Genomic DNA, 15,409 nt, shown 5'->3' with positions numbered 1-15,409 from the left:
ATATAATTTTCATTTTCAACTATAATATATATAGTCTAGTAGTTGGTCATCAAAAAGATATGATTTAAGAGTAAGATAATACCGAAAAATATAGTATATAAACTAAGGTTTCAAAAAGCTTACAAAACTTTTTCGTTGTAATTAATACTTAATTTATTTTTACTATATTAAACCATATTTGTCGCTTTAGATATGATAGTTATAAATACGTTGGTACTCAACATTTATAGCCAATGTATAGAGACATAATTTTATAATTTTTTGTGATACATATTTAAACAAAAAAGAAAATAATCAATCAATCAATCATATAAATACAACAATTTTAATGACGAAATTTATAGATAGACACAAAGTAATTTTTATTCTCTCAAATTGTTTTATTGATCTTTGTCAATTTAACGATATACATTAGCTAAGTTAAATAATATTAAATATAATTAAACAATGAGACAAATTTTAATAAGAAAACTCAAACAAATGTGATAAAGGCAATATTTGTTCTTCACAACTACATATAGAAGAAGTATAGTAGACAAATTATGATAACATTTGAGAGTTTCAGACGCAATAAATTTATGATATGAATATGATGTGGGATGTAACTTTTTTTATTTAAACATAAATACTAACAAGCCTTATTTAGTATTTATTTACATTAATGAAATATCATCGTTTTATATCTTTTATTGTTTGTCGGCTAATTTTTTCTAAATGTCTTTTTTTTATAAACTAACAGTGCAATTTCCAATTATTAACTAGCTTTTAAGTTAGTATCACGTATCATAATAATTAATAAAAAAATATGATTATAATGACGTTTTATAACAAATAATAAAAAAAAATATGATTATAGTGACACCAAATTAATGAATGATACTTTTCTTTTATCAATAGAGAATAATAATACAAAAACCATTTTATGTAGCCTTGAAAAGAAAAAGTCGGGCATTATCAAAAGCTATAATTTGAATTTCTTAACAAAATGCATCCTAAGTTTATTGGGGCTTAATAGTGCATTCAAATTAGCTTTAGCTCAAAGAATGCATTTCAAATGATTTGTTTGCATGAATTATTTATTGTTTGATTGAATTATAAAATTTATAAGTGTTTTCCCAAATGTCTAAAGTAGGGATAAGTGTTTGGAGCAAAAAATCATATCGGAACTACAAATGCACCCAAATTAGAATCGGTTAGGACCGAATAAGCATATTCGGTTTGGTTATAGGTTTGAAAAAATTGGCTTAATCGATTTTCGGGTATTTCGATACGATTTCACCGGTTTTGAGCTTAATCGGTTCTAAATGAGCTTAACCGATCCCGTATTTTTATAACTGACTTGATTTCAGTTTTCAGTTTTTCCGGTTTTAGAATCGTTTACATCCCTAATCCTAAGTGTAATCTATAAGATCTATTATGTATTTGACAATAAACTTTTAAGGAGTTTGAATTACAACAAAAAAAATTGTATGATATTAAAAGATTTTTGCTTTTATTCTAAATAAAAAGTTTTTAATTAAAAAAAACTACTTCAAGTAGCTATTGAAAGCTTTTAACTTTTACTTTTGATATAATTTTACATATTTAAAAGCTAATTGATATTTGTGTCGAACTCTTATACAAAAAGAAAAGTTACAACTTCCAATTAGTTTTATCAACGCCTTGATTTTTGTGTCGTGTCATTATTGTTGAATCTATATATTTATGAATCATTCTAAAGTGATGTTGCCAATAACATATGATCACATAGGGTCACACGTTTAGCAAGTTATCACTTATTGAATATTTATTGGTAATTTGATTATTAATAATAATAAATCAACTAATATAATTAATTATAGAATAGTTATTATTTATGAAAATAATATTATCTAAGAGAGAAAAATAACTAGTAGTTCATAATTATTATTTAGCAGGTTGTTTCTCACAAGGAGATGATGCTTGTAAAGCAACCTCTTACAAATCAAAAACTTTCTCTAGCACGTGCTTTCATTTACGAGGGATGGTGCTTACTATTTGCATGTAACTATAAAAGAGAGTGTAATGTTTCTATTTGGAGTTGGTCTTTGTTTATCATTCTCTCTTTTCTCTCAATAACTGTAATGTCCATACTTTTCGTTAGACATTTCGTGGATATATATCATCATTTACGTTGTCAAATTAATGTAATATGTATTATAAATAAATGAACAAATGAGAAATTTTATTGCATGTTATGTTTTTATGAAGTGTTCTTTGTATATAATATTGGATTTATGTTATACTTATAAATATTATAACGATATAATATTTGTATAAAAATATGGTTATATGCTAGACAATATCCGGTTGAAAGAAACCGAAGGGGTAGACCAGCACCCAGATATGTATAAAAATATGGTTATATGTTGATATGTATGGTATGTGGTATTTGGGGAAGCCAGTAAGTTTCGGTCTTATGGTTTTCTGTAACACCCAAAGTTTTGAAGGCCAAGAAAGGAAAGAAAAGCCCTAATTTTAAGGGTAGACTTGGCGAGTCCAAGGAGGGACTCGGTGAGTCCGAGCAGGATCCGGGTTGAAGAGTAAGCGACCGACTCGGCGAGTCTGGTCTGAACGAGGAAAACCCTAATCCCGAGAGTTGTATCCTATTTAAAGGGTGCTTTGTCCCTCCCTCAGCCCTCATATCACCCTAGAGAACCAGTACACCCTTGATTTCGTGTGAGCTTCCATCATTTGAGAGAAATAGCTTGGAGGAAGGAACTTTGGGAAAGGAACTTGAAGATCAAGAAGGTTGCTTTAAAGGAGGAGGTGTAGATCCGGGATCTACTTCAATGGTGTTCATCTTGGAGGTAACAAGCTGCTATTTTCCCTTCTTTGCACCTAGATCTATGTGTGTATTTAGGCATTCATGGCACAAGAGTAACCTTTCGAGCTAGGGGTTCAGATCTGAGGTTGCTACCTCAGATCCATGCTTATTTTGATCTAAAACCCCGTAAAGTATCAGCCCTTGAGTGGATCATGGAATCCCTTGGCCTTAAGCCCTAGTTTTTGGCATATTTTGCCTAGATCTCCTTCTCTACACGTAAAGTTTGCAACTTTACGTGAGGAATAGGCTTGGGAAGGGTAGATCTACAGTTTGGAGTCCATGCATGACTCAAAAGTCCTCTGCATGTAAGGAGAACTGAAGGGACTCGGCGAGTCCTTTGAGTGGACTAGGCGAGTAGCATGAAGTTGTGGAGAAACTCGACGAGTGGGATGAACAACTCGTCGAGTCGTATGAAGATTGCCTTGTACTCGGCGAGTCTGTTCTTGGACTCGGCGAGTCAGGTCGCGAAACCCCAAACCCTTCGAGTTGAGACTCGAATCAGTGAGTCGGGTGGAGACTCAGTGAGTTGGTCAGGTCAGGACTCAGAAATCGGTAGACTCGGCGAGTCGAGTCGCGAATGGAAGGAATCTGCTCATTTTGAACTCGGCGAGTCAGTAGGGTGACTCGGCGAGTAGGGTTGACCTGGAAGGTTGACTTTGACCAGGACTTTGACCTTGACCAGGGTTGACTCGGTTGTCTTTTGGGGGTCAGATAGACTCAGTGTTACATTGTTAGTGGTAGTTCGGGGAACAAGGGGAGCAGGAGTTCCGTGAGTTGTCGGGCAGTAGCTAGTGAGATCATCAGCAAGTTCAGCCAGTGCAGGTGAGTTTCCCTTTGTGTGAATGGGTCTAAGGCCACAATGCCGACCCATGTAGTTATGAGTAGAAGACCTGGGGGTTAGCCCTAGGCACAGTATGCTAGTATGATTTTCAGGACGAGGTTCAGTAATAGCGGGCGGGTGCCCAAGGATTTGTTTATATGATAATTTATACTTGTTGTGTGTGTGATACATGTATGTGCCTGGTAGGGAGGTGAGTGTGGGCGAGGTCCCGTATCTCACCAATAGCAGAGTGTGGATGGGGTTCCACATCTCAATAGTCGCATAACAGGGGCGAGGCCCAAGTTAGGGAATGAGTGAGGGTGGGTTGGGCCCGTATCTCACTACCACTAGGAGCGTGGACGAGGTTCCATGACTTATCAGTAGCAGTACATGGGCGAGGCCCAGGATAGGCGAGGCCTTTAGGACAGAACCAGTTGTATGTGTTTAGTTATGTGTTGTGATATGTTTATGTGATATTAATTGTTGGTGGGCGAGGCCCTATGTCAGGCGGGGCCTAAGTAAAACAGATCTGTATCCGAGCGAGGCTCGAAGCCAGGTGGGTCGTGGAGCGGCGGGGCCGTTGTAGCGAGCGAGGCCCGAGGTAGGTATGATCATATGGAAGGTAGTGTCTGTTTGGTATATATATATAGTATACTGTTTGGAAATCTCATTTCAAATACCTCACTAAATCCAACCTAGACATCACTCTCGTAAGTAGATCAATCGGTATAACGACAAGGAATTGCTGATAAATCTTATTTATAGGCTTATAATAGCAACTTATGACCATAAATATAAGTTACACCGAAAAGATAGATTGTAGCTTAACCTACAAAGCTTTTTAGTGAAAAGCTGGGAATTATGCAAAGATAATTCTAATTCGGGAGCTTCTATTCACCGACTATCTGACACTGCAGGGCTTCTACTTGATAGTTAATACTACTTCAGTGATCTCAGGGCTTCACTGAAACCTAAAACTAAGGGGAATGGGCTAAAATCAAGAGGAATTCGGTAGAGAGGAGGATGGGGAGTCAGGAAGCAAATAAGTAGTCAAAGCCTATTTATAGCACAATTTTGCGCTACGCACAACTGAGACGTTGCTCCTCCCATTTTTTCTGCCATATGTCACAAATATGGTGGTCCATGCCCCACCTTCTAGAAGGTGCGCGTCGTGCAACCCACCTGCACGTGATGTTTCTCGAAAAACTTTGAAAAATCGTATCTACTTTATACGAGCTCCATTTTCGACGTTCTTTATATCCCCAGAAAGCTCTTGACTAGATCTACAACTTTCTTTTAGAATCCGTCGGCTAATTTTGACTTTATTTTTAAAGTTATATTTTTAACAGGCTTAGACTATTAAAGTCCATTAAAAATTCATAACATTCTCATATGATACCCGTTCTCGGTTGTCTTTATATTGACAGAACCATATAGACGAGATCTTCAACTCTCGTTTAGATTATTTTCCTAATAATCAACCGATCTCTACTTCGGTTTTTGAGTCGTATACTTTTGCTCTAAAACTTTGAAAAATCATAACATCTGATGAAGTCAGATTTGGACATTCTCTATGTGCACGCTCTTGGTTTAACGATTACTATGATTTCTGTTTAAACTATTTTCCCTAAATGGTCATTCTTTGATAATGTCTAACTATCGTTGAGACTATTAATTATCCAATTATTTTTTAATCAGCTAGCCCTATTTTACGGGCGTTACAACTTGAGTAAGCGGTTTCGCATCACAATATCACCATTTTTGCACTCAATAATGAAGCTATTGAGAGATAAATGGATACTGAGTTCAAATGTTTTTTTGCTTGAGGCCCAAAATCTTATTTCTTTATAGAATCTATTGCTTTACCATATAATTTCGTCTTGGTTGAATGGCATGGAGAGGAAGTTGTTCGCTATCAACACTTTGTGTAGACGAATTCACAATTGTTGATCTATGAGATTGAGCGATTGTTGGTTCCTTGATCAATGCAAAAAGATTTCAATCGGCAGAGGATTTTGAGTTTTAATTCTACCGTTTTATCAGAAGGTGCTCCTGTTGTTGATTTTGGAACTTATCGTTTAAAGAAACCAACTACTCCGACTCTTGCTGGTGCCCCACTAATACGTCCGATATTTATACTAATGTGAGGATATCAATGCAAGGTATTGATGCATTTACATGAATGACGATCTGGTCCTTAACTTGGCGATTTGGATTTATATCTCTCACTGTGCCAAGATCTTCTCACAAATTCAAATGGTCCTGGTCTAGGCCTTGGCATCTTCAAGATAAAGATAAAGATAAAGATAAGAGATGAAATGACAAATGAAATAACTATTTTACCCTCATGTGAAGGGCACATGAGATAAGATAACGATAAGAGTTAACAATTGTTATCTTTAGGGACTAAACCACAACAAAAGGGATAATGACTTAGGAGGGTAATAAGGTTTTCAGTTTGTCCGTATTAGGTCACTAAGGTTTTTGTGTGAGTATTAGACCAATATGGTTGTTATTACCGTTTAGAAATAGTCATTTTAATGGTTTTAACGGTTAAAAATGACAATTTCTAAACAGTAATAACAACCATATTGGTCTAATACGCATAAAAAAACCTTAGTGACCTAATACGGACAAACTGGAAACCTTATTACCCTCCTAAGTCATTAACCCTAATTTTAAAGACATTGAGAATATATGACCATCAACAGTAAACTACTTCGTTTAGAACTCGCGTCGTCCCATATAACCTGCTAGTCCTCTATATGGTGAAGCTCTTCATCTATAGTCATCCCTTTGGAGACATCCGATAAAATTGGAACGATACAGAGAAGATTAGCATGGCCCCTACGCAAGGATGACACACACAAATCGAGAAATGGTCCAAAATATTTTTTAACCCTTCGTCGTCTTCTCTGGAACCCTATTTCCCTTTTCAAATGCTAATAGAGTTCAATTGCAATTCTTACGTTTCAGTAGTTCATCTACTGAAGTCATGATCAGACAACATGTGGATTCTATGGTAAGATTGATCTTCTTGTTGATGTCTTCAACCATTTGTGGCAAGTAAGGGTGATCTTTCTTTCTATAAAGTCTCCTTTACGTTTTTTTTACTTTTCATGTCATTAAGTTTCATGCTTTATAAACTTCCGTTTATGTGTTGTATATAGTATGTATGTATTTGTTTATGTGCTGATTTTTTTATTCATTTTGCAACTTCAGTTTCTTAGTTCATATTGTGGTTTTGCTTTTTATAAAATAATTGATAATAGACATCCTATACAAGTCTCCGTTGGTTTTACATTTCCATTCGTTATCAAATGTAGACATTGATGGGATGTATCAAAGTGAGATTTTGTTTTTGTACATATGGATGTGTTCATGTAAATATTTAAATGACAAAAAAGAAGTTATTGATAAAATGTTGCATATTTATGTAATGAATATCATCAATCATATGAGTTTCTGGACTTAGAAGTTCTGGAAGGGTTGTGAGATAAGTTCTGGAAGGGTTGTGAGATAAGTTTAAATGGAAACAACTATTTTCAGTCAAACAAATCATTCACATTGATTAGTAAACATGTTTTCTAAATAATTAGGGTTAATGACTTAGGAGGGTAATAAGGTTTCCAGTTTGTCCGTATTAAGTCACTAAAGTTTTTTTTTTTTTTTTTTTTTTTTTTTTTTTGCGTATTAGACCAATATGGTTGTTATTACCGTTTAGAAATAGTCATTTTTACCCGTTAAAACGGTAAAATGACTATTTCTAAACGGTAATAACAACCATATTAGTCTAATACGCACAAAAAAAAACCTTAGTGACCTAATACGGACAAGCTGGAAACCTTATTACCCTCCGAAGTCATTATCCCCACAACAAAACATTCTTTTGGAGACCAAATTTGCAAGTTGGAAAATTGTTAGACCAAATCCAAAAAAATATCAAACTTCATGGACCAATTTTGCAATTTTGCATATTTCTTAAAAAAGCTATTGTAGATGGTGTATAGTCTTTTATTTTTGTTTTTATTAAAAAAAAGTATATTAATATATGAGGAGAAATAAATGTTTTAGATTAAAATATATCGAAATAAAGTAACATGAGTCGGGAAGAATGACAGTACTGTGACATTTCCTTCCAAACCTACCACAATCATCATGTAATCACTGCTTCCTACCACCCAAATCCTCTGTTGAAGCCTTCACTTTTGCCCCTTTTTTCATGGCTGCCATCTTCCTCCTCCTCCTTTCCCTGCTCACCTTCACCGGGGATGTCATCTCCACCACCACTCCCTACCTCTCATCTGAAACCCTCTTTTCCAATTATGACAAGATGCTCGACTCTTTCAAAATCTTCATCTACCCTACACCACCCATCACCGAAGGCACTATCTTCACCACCACACAAGAGTCCCAATTCTACACATCCCTCCTCCGCAGTCTTTTCGTGACCGAAGATCCTAGCCAGGCTCACCTCTTCTTCATCCCCTTCCCTTCATCTCTCTCAACGCGCAATCTCGCACGCCTGATCAGAAATATTCGTGGTAATTACCCTTTCTGGAACCGCACACTAGGTGCCGATCACTTTTACCTCTCAGCCGCCGGCTTTGACTCGTCGTCAGACAGAAACATCGTCGAATTGAAGAAGAATTCTATTCAGATCTCGTGTTTCCCGACGTCTTCCGGTTTGTTCATCCCGCACAAGGACATAACGCTCCCACCGGTGCATCCGTTCAAAGCAAAATCGTCGGTCAACAACACGCTGTCGTTTCTCGGTTACATGAAACCAAGCGGGAGAAGTTCGTCAACATTAATTGAAGAAATTAAGAAGCATCCGGAGTTCAAGGTTGAATCGGAGCCGGGGAACAGAACGAGGGAATTCATAAAGAGTAGCAGATTCTGTTTATTTCTGTACGGCGACGACATGACGTGGATGGTGGAAGCGATGGCTTTACAGTGTGTGCCGGTGGTGATTACCGATCGTCCGATTCAGGATCTACCGTTGATGGACGTGATGAAGTGGTCGGAGATGGCGGTGTTTGTGAGTTCAAGTGGTGGCGCAAAAGGACTGAGAAGGGTGTTGGACGTAATAGAGTTAAGCCGGTATGAGAAGATGAAGGAATCTGGTGTAGCGGCAACACAGCATTTAGCATGGAACGCGGAGCCGCAACCGCACGATGCATTTCACATGATTATTTATCAGCTGTGGCTGAGACGGCATACGATTAGATACGCCAGATGGATTGAACAGTAGTTTTTTTTTTTTTTTTTTTTTTTTATTCCTTTTCCTATTTTAAGATACCAAATAAAAAATATTTACCACAATAGACGTGAATGTGTGATTTTTATTTATAAACTTATTGTACAGGCACTTTTTTTTTTTTTTTTTTTAAATAAATTATTTGGACAATTACAGACTTTCCTATAACAAGGTTACAAATTTTTTTCAAAATTATATTACTTATAATAAAATAAAAAACAAGATGGTCCATGGATGTGATACATAGAATAGAAAGAAAGTGAGTTTGAGAATGACAAGAACAAAGAAAAAAGCAAAGAGGAAAGAAGAAAGAAGAAAGGAAGGAGTGAAACATATGCGTTCAAAGTGCTGGTGACTAGGCAACCGTGTTATGTCCTAATAATTAATACTATAGTTTTATTAACATTAATGTCAATTGGGGTCTTCTAGAATTTGCATCAATCTTAAAGGGGAAAGAAGTTTATTAATATGTTTTGGATTAGGCTATGAACTTGATAACTTGTTTTAATGTAAGAGCAAGTTTTGTGTGACAATTCGAATGAAAATAAGTTTCGTAGAGTAGAGGTGTGCATTTTCAGGCTTTGAATCGCTCCCAACCCGACTATTCTTGTGCTAAGTGACTTGGGAAGCCTTTTAACATTAAAATAGTGTTTTTAAATGTTTTGATCTTTATATATTTGAAATGTAAAATCATCCAACACACTAAAATGAGTTTTTTAATGGATGCTTGGAATGAAAATTAAATAAATCATTCCACAATGGTGTTCATGTTCTTAAGTCTTAACTCTTTAGAGGAAAGGGACACTAATGAGTTTTGGACCGATTCTGGGCCAAAATCTCCCAAATGTTACAAGTCCTGTACTAAAATAAATAAATACGAAAAAAAAATAACCCCATTAATGGTTGCTTGGAATGAAAAATAAACAAATAAATACGAAAAAAAGATAAGGGTTGCTTGGACCACAGTGGTGTTCATGGTCTCAACTCTTTAAAGGAAAGGGACACTAATGGGCTTTGGACCGATTCTGGGCCAAAATCTCCCAAATGCTATAAGCCCTGTACTAAAACTGGACTTTTTTAATAATATATATATATTTTTTTTAAATTAATAAAATAAATAACCCCACGAATAAATGAAAGTCGTCTACTTTATTTGATTATAAAATACGAAAAAAAGATAACTGTTTTTTTTAATTATTATAAAATATAAAAATGATAAAAGTACGTAGTTAAAAGGTCGTGGTTATCAACTTCGGTTTTTCTAAGTAATAATTTTTCCAAAAACATAAATATGAAAGTATAATAGTTACAAAGAGAAATTGAGGCGAAAATACAAAAAATATGAAACTCATGATCACCAAAACAGAAAGTTGAGAACACGTATTTAATGCTTTTGGGTTCAGACTGGGCTAACAATGCAACAAGAAGACCATGAGGTTTATAATCTTGAAAATGTCTTGGTTTAGAAATACCAATTTTGGATATGGTCCGCATTTGATGGCGAGACCCATCATGGTTCCTCTCATTTGCATGGTTAGAAGAAGAAGAATGATTGCAAATGTGACATAGACCAGAGGAACAAGGTGTAGTTGGGACTGGAGATAGGTCGGTCGGAATGGAAACCGGAAAATTGTCTTCTGACGGGTCTTGAAAAATAGAAACATCCAAAGCAGTAGGATTAGTAGAGCCATTTAAACCATAAGCATACAGGAAGAGATGCTCATCAAATTGAGCGTGACGAGAAACATACTTACGCCCTGTTTGAATGTCTTAACAACGAAAACCTTTGTGATAAGAGATATAACCCCAAAAGATGAAGGTAACCGGTTTCATATGCGGATCCAATTAAGGACCCAGGGTATCACAGGAGGCCCAAAAAAAAAAAAAAATAATACAAACTTTTTCCAATAAATTGTTGTTTATACTTTATATGCACCATAAGTCTAAAATATATTTTGGTCTACCCTATTATTATTATTTTTTTGTAAATGTATAATCCATTTAATAAGTAACCCAATTGCCCAAACTTAAGCCCAATGTCTATTACAAAAAAAAAAAAAAAAAAAAAAAAAAAAACCTTATGAACGAGAATTCCCAACAATTAACATATCGTCACTTCATACTTTGTTTTACTCCCTGCGACGACAAGCTGCTGCCCTATCTCTTTTGCTGCCGATCGGTGAACACCGGCGAAATCCTCCGGTGCCGGTGGTGAGTGATTTTTGATCAAAGTGGTACACAATGAGACAAGTAAGTAAAAATTTTGTGATTATTTTTTATTTAATTGAAATTCAATTTTTTAGCATTGTGTTGAAAAAATAGAAATTACCAATTAAGATTGTTAAATTAGAGACTTAGGGTCAATAAAGTGATTATTTGTTGTTGGAACTTAAAATTAAGTTATAGAATTAGAGTTGATTGTTGATATATTTTGATTGTAGGTTGCTATTAATGAATTTTTCAAAAGACAAATAGATGTTGGAGACAACAATGGTGAAGGAATTTAAAAAAAATAGGGCTAACGAAAGTACACAAGTTCCACAACCTAATCAACATACACCAAAACCATAATAACCACAATCTAGTGAACCTATTTCAAAACCACAAGAACCACAATTTAATGAGCATACTCAAAAACCAAAAGTGCCACAATCTTTTGATTTAAATGATCTTCCTTCGGACCCAGGGGAGAGGCTAAAGATACATCTCATAATCCTAATCAAAGGGATGAAATAAGGAGGACATGTTTGATTAAAGGACATTGTCAACCAAATGGGCATAATTTTGAATTTACCTTATTTGGTGAGAAACAAAGACGGTTTGTTGTAGAATGGTTTACGGAATTTCTATGGTTAGAGTATAGTATTAAAAAAAAGAAGACATATTGTTTTTGTTGCTATTTGTTTAGAGACATGGCAGGGGGTCAAGGTGGAAAAGATGCTTTTATAACCGAAGGCTTTAACAATTGGAGTAAAAAAAATCATTCCGAAAACATATTGGTGAGATTCATAGTTCTCATTATAAGGCCGAAGAAAAGTGTCATTTGTTATTGAGAAAAAACCAATCTATTGGTGAAGTTTTGCATAAGCAAACAAAACTTGAGCAAAGTAATTAATGAAATTTGATTACGTGCTACAATCCGTACTTGTAGAATTTATTAAAAAATGCATTACCATTTCGTAGACATGATGAGATGGAAAAGTCTAATAATAAAGGACTTTTCATTTAAGTCTTATCTTTGATTAGAGAGGATAATGGGAAGATTTTTAAAGTTACCTTAGAAAATGCTCCAAAAAATGAAAAGTTGACTTCTCTGACGATTCAAAAAGATATTGTCAATTGCTTTTTAAAAGAGATAATCAAGTCTATTTGTGATGAAATTTGTAAAGATGTGTTCGGTATATTAGTTGATGAGTCTAGTGATGTTTCCAAAAAAGAACAAATGACTATAGTTTTGAGATATGTTGATAGACTTGGGATTGTTAAGGAAAAGATTTATCGGAGTTGTTCACGTGTTGGATACATCATCTTTGACTCTTAAAGCCGCCATCGATACCTTTTTTTGCAACAAACACTTGACTATCGATCAAGTGAGAAATCATAAAATATTTATTCCTTTAACATGATATTAATTTTATATTTATGTCTTATATTTTTTTTATTAATTTTTTCAAATATATAGGTGATGGGGCAAGGTTATGATGGAGCAAGTAATATGAGTGATGCATTCAACGGTTTGAAATCTTTGATTTTAAATGAAAACAATTCTGCATATTTATATATATATATATATATATATATATATATATATATATATATATATATATATATATATATATATTGTTTTGCACATCAACTTCAATTAGTGGTTGTGGCGGTTGCAAAGAAACATGATGATGTTGATGAATTCTTTGAACAACTAGGTTTGGTGGTTACTGTCATTTGTGGGTATTGTAAGAGAAAAGATATGATACGAGAGATGCAAAAAGAAAGAGTGACAACCGAAATTGGTATTGGTGAAACTGAAACAGGAAGAGGGTTGAATCAAGAGATTTCTCTTATTCGAGCTGGAGATCCTAGATGGGGTTCACATTTTAGAACAATTGTATGTTTGTTGATTTTGTTTGTAGAAGTTGTTGTAGTCCTTAAATATGTCAAAGAGGAGGGGTCTACTTTATCTAACTGTAATCAAGCAAAGGGTATTTTATCATATTTCAAAACACTTGATTTTGTACTTCTTTTACACTTGATGTTGGAAATTATATGCCTCACTGATACTTTGTCAAAGCATCTTCAAAAAAAAGAGCAAGATATTTTGGAAGCGGCTTCGTTAGTAAAAGGGACAAAAAAACATTGCTAGTTTTAAGAAAAGATGGGTTTTCACAAATTTGGAAGAAGGTGTGTGATTTTTGTGAAAAGTATAGTATTGTAATTGTGGACATGTCAGAATATTATGTTACCCCACGAAAGCGTAGGACCAATAAGACTAATCAACATCATTTTGAAGTTGTGATTTTTAACACGGTTTTAGATATGCAAATTCAAGAATTTGGGGATATTAGTGAAGTTGGCATGGAGTTGATGGAGAACATGGAGACTTTGAGTCCTTGTGACTCATTTTCTAGTTTTGATAAAGCGAAGTTGTTAAAGTTAAGCGAGATATACAAAAATGATTTTAACGATTCAGAAAGGGCGCAACTTAATGGGCAACTTGATATATATTATCATTCTTTACTCCATGATGAGAGATTTTTCAATTTAAAGGGAATTGTAAACCTCTCTGATTTGTTGGTGGAAACCGGGAAGCACCTCTCTTTTCATTTGGTTTATAGATTATTAAAACTAACTTTGATTTTGTCCGTCGCAACCGTAAATGTTGAACGGTGTTTTTCTGCAATGAAGTTTTTGAAGACCAATTTGCGTAATAGAATATGTGACAATTTTATGAATGGTGCTTTGATTTGTAGTGTAGAGAAGGAAACACTAGAGAATGTTAAGATTGAAAATATAATTACTCGCTTTCGTAAAATGAAAGAGCGGAGATGTGAACTTTAAAACGTAACTTTGTTATAGAAGCTGAACTTTATATCTAATAAAACGGCTGTTTTTATTATTTTTGCTTATTGTATATTACATGATTTTTTTTTTCTCAGGATACCCCTTTACATTAACCCTAGCTCCGCCACTGACCGGTTTATGGTAAAAAAAACAACTTCAAACGCCTCAACACAGTAAGTGAGTGGAACAAAACCATGAAACGCCAAGGCCAAACCAGTTTCGATGATATGTCGATGTTTGCGCTTAGTTCTACTATTCTAAGCAAAAGTGTAAGGACACAACATCTGATGATGAATACCACATTTCATCAAATGTTCATGGAATGATTTAGAGGTAAACTAGGCTCCACCATCTATTTGAAAAACCTTGATTTTAACCGAAAATTGATTTTCAACAAGTGCATGAAATCGTTGAAATATGTCAAAAAATTCCGATTTTTGGCACATAGGATAAAACCATGTGAAGTAGGATTAATCAACAAAAATGACATAATAAAGGTAACCATGCTTATACGAAATTGGTGCAGCACCCCACAAGTCACAATGAACTAAATTGAATACATGAAAAAGAACGTTTATCATTATTACAAAAAAGCAACCGCTTACTCTTGGCCAATTAGCAAGACTGCTGACAAAGAGTTTGTTTGGACAAATGAGAATTAACAGACAGAAGTGCTTGTGTATTAATAAAAGTAACAATATCATAAGCAACATGACCCAAATGGGGATGCGAAAGTTCAAAAGAAGCACGAAGATATCTGTTTTGGAGATCACTAATGAAAGCAACATCACCTCGTTCCAGAATATATAGAACAAGTTCACGTCCGCCTCTTCTCAGGATCATCCATGTTTTCTTGTGTTGAATAACAAATGAATATCATCAAACAAAATAATGACTGGAAGATCTCGAATTAGTTTACTAATAGATAACAGGTTTTTGGGAATCTGGGGAACAACTAAGACATCCCGTAATAATATAAATCACGAGTAATGGAACGCGATCCAATGTGAGAAATAGATAAGCGATTACCATTACCAACATAAACTTGATTATTACCATTATACATGGTCGCCGAATCAAGTTGAGAAGCGTCTGAGGTCATATGTGAAGACACACCAAAATTCATATACTAGTCTGATGCATTCGTTGACTGAATATTTATAGCATTTAAAGCTAAATCCAAATGGGCTTGCAGTGAAGAAGTGGTCGAGCGAGCATAACGATCGGGGCAGTCAACAACAAAATAACCATCTAATTTATAGATGTGACAGTGTGATACATAAGTGTAATGGTTATTTCGATGCCTTGAGTTGGACTTATTGGAAGGGTCACGAGCATGAGAAGAGTGGGTGTAACATCCCAAAAATAGAGATAGAATTTTTCATTTTAAAAATCATCAATCCATACATCAGGTGTCTCAAAATCA

General features: G+C 34.7%; 3 protein-coding genes and 1 non-coding gene across 4 annotated transcripts; all 4 read left to right on the top strand.

Moving 5' to 3' along the window:
• Nucleotides 1-6,452: 6,452 nt before the first annotated feature.
• Nucleotides 6,453-6,558, top strand: LOC145033096 (U6 spliceosomal RNA). The gene has a single exon (XR_013677338.1). It is a non-coding gene; the product is annotated as a U6 spliceosomal RNA (small nuclear RNA).
• Nucleotides 6,559-7,742: 1,184 nt separating this feature from the next.
• LOC145032900 (putative glycosyltransferase At5g25310) lies at nucleotides 7,743-9,050 on the top strand. The gene has a single exon (XM_078981860.1). It carries the CDS (start codon nucleotides 7,888-7,890, stop codon nucleotides 8,917-8,919), a length of 1,032 nt encoding a protein of 343 aa, XP_078837986.1. The 5' UTR covers nucleotides 7,743-7,887; the 3' UTR covers nucleotides 8,920-9,050.
• Nucleotides 9,051-11,837: 2,787 nt separating this feature from the next.
• On the top strand, nucleotides 11,838-13,285 carry LOC145030408 (uncharacterized). The gene is made up of 4 exons (XM_078978782.1): nucleotides 11,838-11,895; nucleotides 12,397-12,515; nucleotides 12,608-12,659; nucleotides 12,792-13,285. The coding sequence occupies exons 1-4, from the start codon at nucleotides 11,838-11,840 to the stop codon at nucleotides 13,283-13,285; spliced, it is 723 nt and encodes a 240-aa protein (XP_078834908.1).
• Nucleotides 13,286-13,365: 80 nt separating this feature from the next.
• LOC145030407 (uncharacterized) lies at nucleotides 13,366-13,980 on the top strand. Its single transcript, XM_078978781.1, has one exon. It carries the CDS (start codon nucleotides 13,366-13,368, stop codon nucleotides 13,978-13,980), a length of 615 nt encoding a protein of 204 aa, XP_078834907.1.
• Nucleotides 13,981-15,409: the final 1,429 nt, after the last annotated feature.

This window comes from Lactuca saligna, chromosome 2 (assembly GCF_052625555.1).
Source record: "Lactuca saligna cultivar CGN05327 chromosome 2, ASM5262555v1, whole genome shotgun sequence".
NCBI lineage: Eukaryota > Viridiplantae > Streptophyta > Magnoliopsida > Asterales > Asteraceae > Lactuca > Lactuca saligna.
This window is presented reverse-complemented; position numbering and strand designations above follow the sequence as displayed.

Excerpts from the sequence above, each read along its gene's own strand:
- LOC145032900 (XM_078981860.1), top strand. The coding sequence starts at position 7,888 with ATGGCTGCCATCTTCCTCCTCCTCCTTTCCCTGCTCACCTTCACCGGG.
- LOC145030408 (XM_078978782.1), top strand. The coding sequence starts at position 11,838 with ATGGCAGGGGGTCAAGGTGGAAAAGATGCTTTTATAACCGAAGGCTTT. Across the intron at positions 11,896-12,396 it reads CGAAGGCTTTAACAATTGGA|ACTTGGGATTGTTAAGGAAA; the intron begins GTAAAAAAAATC and ends ATATGTTGATAG. Across the intron at positions 12,660-12,791 it reads TATGAGTGATGCATTCAACG|TGGTTGTGGCGGTTGCAAAG; the intron begins GTTTGAAATCTT and ends AACTTCAATTAG.
- LOC145030407 (XM_078978781.1), top strand. The coding sequence starts at position 13,366 with ATGTCAGAATATTATGTTACCCCACGAAAGCGTAGGACCAATAAGACT.